Here is a 5,399-nt window from a genome sequence, read left to right on the forward strand (position 1 = left end):
TTCAATAAATTATCTGCTGATTTGCAGATGTCTCTTTCCCAATGTAAGTCAATGGGAAAAAGTTAATTTGGGCCCTGAGAAGTCGTAGTACCACCGCTTGCCCATTATGAAAATGTGTTTGCACATCCGGTGCACTGGCCAGGGATGGGAATCACCAACCTAAGACTTCCAATGACTTCCAACCCTTGCCAAACCAGGTGTGCCCCCCTTTATTTTCCTGATTACATTGTTTCTGTCCTTTGTCCTGTATCAACCTATCAAACCAGTTCACCAGTAATGAATGCCAAGTTCGTTTTTGTCTTTTCTATGTTTGTTTAAAACATTGCTATGTGTTTATGAGATACGCCAACAGATAATCATTATATAAAGATAACTAACAACACACCTCGTCACGCACTTCCAAAACCACGTGATGCACAGACTGTTTAAATATAGTGGATCAGATCCAGAGACACCTCAAACAACACAGTCCAACTCAGCGTAGACCTTCCTCTCCGTGATCAAGATGATGCAGGTAAGAAAACACAAATATTTGTATTTTTATTTTCTCTGTCCTATGCTGATGATCAATACTAGAATCAGTACTTGGAGCTGTCTCAAAGTTGATGTAGTCTGAGCAAATGAACATTCATGAATAAACTAATAATAAAAACTGTGTTGGATATCATTTCAAAAGGTGCTGCAGATATTCAAAATCTCTTCTCTTTTGCATCCAGCTGACATTATTCGTGGCTCTGCTGGGGTTTGCAGCCTCAGCGGCCTCTGGCTCGCAGTCTTTTCTGCCCGTCGACTGCAATGACATCTATTGCCATGATAACAAGAGCCCCAGTGGGGTGTACGACATCTTCCCCGGGGGTCCCAACACTCCCCTTAAAGTCTACAGTGACATGAACACTGATGGGGGAAGATGGACGGTCTGTACATCAGACTTTACTGTCTCTTTAATTTTTTAGACCTTGTAAACCTGCTCTCTGTAGTACAACATATTGGTAACCCATTATCCTCTATCACTCTTCTTCATAATCTTCCTCTCAGGTATTCCTCAAGAGGATGGATGGGAGTGTAAACTTCTACAGGGACTGGAGTAACTATATGGCCGGATTTGGGAACCAGTCAGGAGAATATTGGCTTGGTGAGTGTTGAAGGAAAAATAAATGTTAATGCTGTCAGAGGATGGAAAATTATAATGATTGGTATCCACAGCTGAATGCTGGCAGCGGAGCTTCTAGACTAATTTTACTGGGGGGGCCAGGCTGGGGCCAGTTATTTTATAAGAGGGGCAAAATTAACACGTTTAAAAAAAGTGATTCTGCACAGGTAATTATTTCAGTAACTGTAAGTTACAGTTCTTTGTTTCAGTAGGTTTTGTTTTTGTCCTTTTCAGTACTTGTTTTAGTAACTAAGTTAAAATTAAATGAAATTACATAAACAGTATTTGCTGCAACACTGAATTTAAGGCACTGAACCGTTTTATCTTGACTGGGTCTCTACATCCTAGGTGAAGTTTTCTCTTCTTTCACATTACAGCAACAATATCCTGCAGTTTCTGTGATTTTTAGTTTCCCAACGTCTAGGCTGGAATTTTACCTGAAGTAAAAAGGGAACAGCCTCTGGTCACAAAAGTAAGGGCTATAGCCAGTGAATTGTTAAAGCCTATGTGAAATGGATTTTTTGCATCTTCTCAGGCCTGGAAAACATCCTCCTGCTGACTCAGAGGAAGGAAAACGAGCTGAGGGTCGACATGGAGGACTGGGAGGGCGGGAAGGCGTACGCCAAGTACTCCTTCTTATCCATTGATTCTGAGACTGACGGTTGTCAGCTTCACCTGGGCAGCTTCACTGGTGGAGACGCAGGTAAGGATTACAGTGTGGATATTACTTTTGGAAATATAAGTTTAAAGGGGCTACATTTCTATTTTTCGGGTGGTTTCCCTCTTCGTTATGTGTGTGATAAAAATATTATAAAAAATTGCGTGAGGAAAGGAGAGTAGTTGGTTAAAACTTGATGGGTGTTTCTGAGGACTACGTGTTGCAATTTGGACATGTGACAAATGTAATCCTAGACAACTTTTTTTTATCCACTATTCAAGGGGCACACATGTGCTGTGCCTATTGTTCCTTTCTGTATTTATTGCACAAAAACAATAAGATACTATCTACTGACACACATTAGCATTAAAATAAGGGTTTCTGGGTTTCAAGAATCAACTTCATTGTTTTTCTCTTTGCTTCAAGGGGATAGTTTGACATCACACAACAACATGAAGTTCACAACATTTGACAACGATCAGGACCAGTGGGAGAAAAACTGCGCTCAGAGTTATCTCGGTGGATTCTGGTACAACCAATGCCACCATGCTAACCCCACCGGTTTGTACACCGCACCTCAAGGGCTTGTCGACGAATATGAACACGTTCAAGCTCTCTGGAGTACGTGGAAGGGCTGGAAGTTATGCCTGAAGACCCTTGCCTTGAAGATCAGATCAGTCACTGCATGTGCAAGCATTCAATAACCTGATTAGCTGTACGCTGTTATTGTTGACAAGTTTATACAAAATGTCTGACAACTTGATCATTCTTGTTTACCTAACTATAATTTTCCTTTGTGGCTAACAATGAAATTACTGTTTCAATGCAACATGTATATATATATATATATGTTATATTTTTTATAGGTACGTCTTTTGAGTTAAATGTTTTTTAAAAGGTTTTTTTTTTTTAAATTCTGTTAACTACTGGGAATTTTTCTCTGTTTTGGAATTCAACACACATGGGAATGGCTGCCATACACGAAGAGATAAATATTTAAGAAGAAATTGGAGTGGTCCCTTAATTTCGTCCGCGGCTGTATATATATATATATATATATATAGACACATGTGTGTGTGTGTGTGTGTGTGTGTGTGTGTGTGTGTGTGTGTGTGTGTGTGTGTGTGTGTGTGTAGCTCATATTCCAATAACTACTGCCATACATTTGAATGTTTGACATTGATGGATACATCAAGTTTGTCAGCTAGCGCCACCAGCAGGTTAACCATCTCCTCTCATTAAGTGAAGTTTCTTAATATACACAATATACATTTACACAACAAACTGCAGCACCACCTGATGGTCGCTCCCTGTAGGTGAGATGACGTCATCCTACCTGGGGAGACACACCTTTCCTCCCATGAAGTCTAATCAGATTGTGCAACACAAGGGCGCCACCGTGTGTTGAGTTGACGTGCATCCTGTTTGACATTTACCAGAACGCCCGAGAATCGCTTTTCTCAAATACAGCAAAAAATGGAAGACGATTTTTTTTTACTCACTTGACATTTATTGGTTGCTCTAAGTTAAGATTGCTAAAGAAAATCATACAAAACAGAAAGACTAATCAAATAAGATGCTTTATCATAAATTGAATTGAAATTGAATGAACAGTACAGCACAAATTAACAATGTGTGTGTGTGTGTGTGTGTGTGTGTGTGTGTGTGTGTGTGTGTGTGTGTGTGCACGCGCGCGCATGTGTGTGAGTGTAACATGACATCTTTCACAAAGAGTATGATGCATAAAATGAGCTGCTATGAGTCACCAAATGTTTCATTTAGCAGTATTACATGAATTGTGTAGGTGTATTTCCTGCAGTTACTAGATTTCCTGTCACTGAAGTCATTCATGCATTCAATTTCAATTCAATTTATGATAAAGCATCTTATTTGATTAGTCTTTCTGTTTTGTATGATTTTGTTTAGAAATCTTAACTTGTAGAGCAACCAATACATTTGAAGTGAGTAAAAAAAAAAAAAATCGGCTTTCATTTTTTGGCTAGAAAAGCAATTCTCGGGCGTTCTGGTAAATGTCAAACAGAATGCACGTCAACTCAACACACGGTGGCGCCCTTGTGTTGCACAATCTGATTAGACTTCATGGGAGGAAAGGTGTGTCTCCACAGGTAGGATGACGTCATCTCACCTACAGGGAGTGACCATCAGGTGGTGCTGCACTTTGTTTTAATTCATAGTTATTTATAAATGTATATTGTGTATATTAAGATACTTCACTTAATGAGAGGAGATGGTTAACCTGCTGGTGGCGCTAGCTGACAAACTTGATGTATCCATGAATGTCAACAATTAAAATGTATGGCAGTATTTATTGGAATATATGAGCCACACACACACACACACACACACACACACACACACACACACACACACACACACACACACACACACACACACACACAACACACAACACACATTTATCCAGTGTATAATGATTCATTTGACGTTATTATCTCAGGTTCAATATATCTCATTACTCCAGTGTGTTCGTGTTTTATTGCAGAACAATAAATGTGTGTTTGTTTTAATGACCTCAGTAGCATTTATGAGGTGGTATAATGTATTGAAGTACATTTACTCAAGTAAATTAGTATTTTTATATCCTGCAACTTTATACTTTTACTTCTCTACATTTTGTAGGCAAAGGTTGTCATTTTTTTCTCCACTACATTTAATTGACAGATTAAGTAACTTGTTTCTTTGCTGAAACATAAATCAACACCTATTATTATATATTGTGATAGTTTAAGCTAGTGGTGTATAAAATAATTTAACTAAACACCACCTTCACTAAGTGCAGTAATGAAGTGATGAACACATTAATGCACCAATCATTTTCATAAAAATAATTAAGAAATATGTCGTGCTTAAAATGGCCATTTAGCTTAATTCTTACTTTGATAGTTTAATGCTATTATTATTTTTTACTAAAGTACAACTTCTGTACTATACTTCTTCCACCACTGCACACACACAACACACAGACACAACACACACACAGACACACACACACACACACACACACACACACACACACACACACACACACACACACACACACACACACACACACACACACACACACACACACAGACTATAGTGCCTGTAATTTTTTTACAAGGCGTTTGATTTATCCAGTATATAAAGATTAGTTTATTATCCCAGGTTCAATCTTGTGTTCGTGTTTTACTGCAGGACAATAAAAATGTGTGTTTATTGAAATGATCTCAGTAGCATTTATGATAGAATATAACATCAACCTTTAGGTTTTAGTTTGTTAATTGTTTTATTATATATGTTTATACACTTTTAAAAATAATTATGAGGGGTTTTCTTTTCTTCTCTTAACCTATGTTTCAGTTATTTTGTATTATTATTTTTTGTCTATGACCACCCCACAGAAATCTGCACTATGGCTGTATATATGTGCCTTTTTTATAACGATATTTGAAACAGAAAATACAACCAAGCTGCTTCTTTAAGATTAGAGCAAACAGAGGCGCTGTTGGTAGGTTTTCCCACCGCTCCTCCCTCCCCCTCTCTGTCGCTCTGGTTTTCTCTCTCTCTCTCTCT

The 5,399-nt window shown here is 38.2% G+C and overlaps 1 protein-coding gene across 1 annotated transcript; it reads left to right on the forward strand.

Annotated features, from left to right (window-relative positions):
* Positions 1-452: 452 nt before the first annotated feature.
* On the forward strand, positions 453-2,809 carry LOC134864853 (microfibril-associated glycoprotein 4-like). The gene is made up of 5 exons (XM_063884149.1): positions 453-514; positions 717-914; positions 1,036-1,132; positions 1,686-1,853; positions 2,235-2,809. Exons 1-5 carry the CDS (start codon positions 506-508, stop codon positions 2,510-2,512), a joined length of 750 nt encoding a protein of 249 aa, XP_063740219.1. The 5' UTR covers positions 453-505; the 3' UTR covers positions 2,513-2,809.
* The last annotated feature ends 2,590 nt before the right edge of the window (positions 2,810-5,399 follow it).

The sequence above is a fragment of the Eleginops maclovinus genome, chromosome 5 (genome assembly GCF_036324505.1).
Source record: "Eleginops maclovinus isolate JMC-PN-2008 ecotype Puerto Natales chromosome 5, JC_Emac_rtc_rv5, whole genome shotgun sequence".
Classification (NCBI taxonomy): Eukaryota; Metazoa; Chordata; class Actinopteri; order Perciformes; family Eleginopidae; genus Eleginops; species Eleginops maclovinus.

Excerpts from the sequence above, each read along its gene's own strand:
- LOC134864853 (XM_063884149.1), top strand. Across the intron at positions 1,133-1,685 it reads GTCAGGAGAATATTGGCTTG|GCCTGGAAAACATCCTCCTG; the intron begins GTGAGTGTTGAA and ends GCATCTTCTCAG. Across the intron at positions 1,854-2,234 it reads CTTCACTGGTGGAGACGCAG|GGGATAGTTTGACATCACAC; the intron begins GTAAGGATTACA and ends CTTTGCTTCAAG.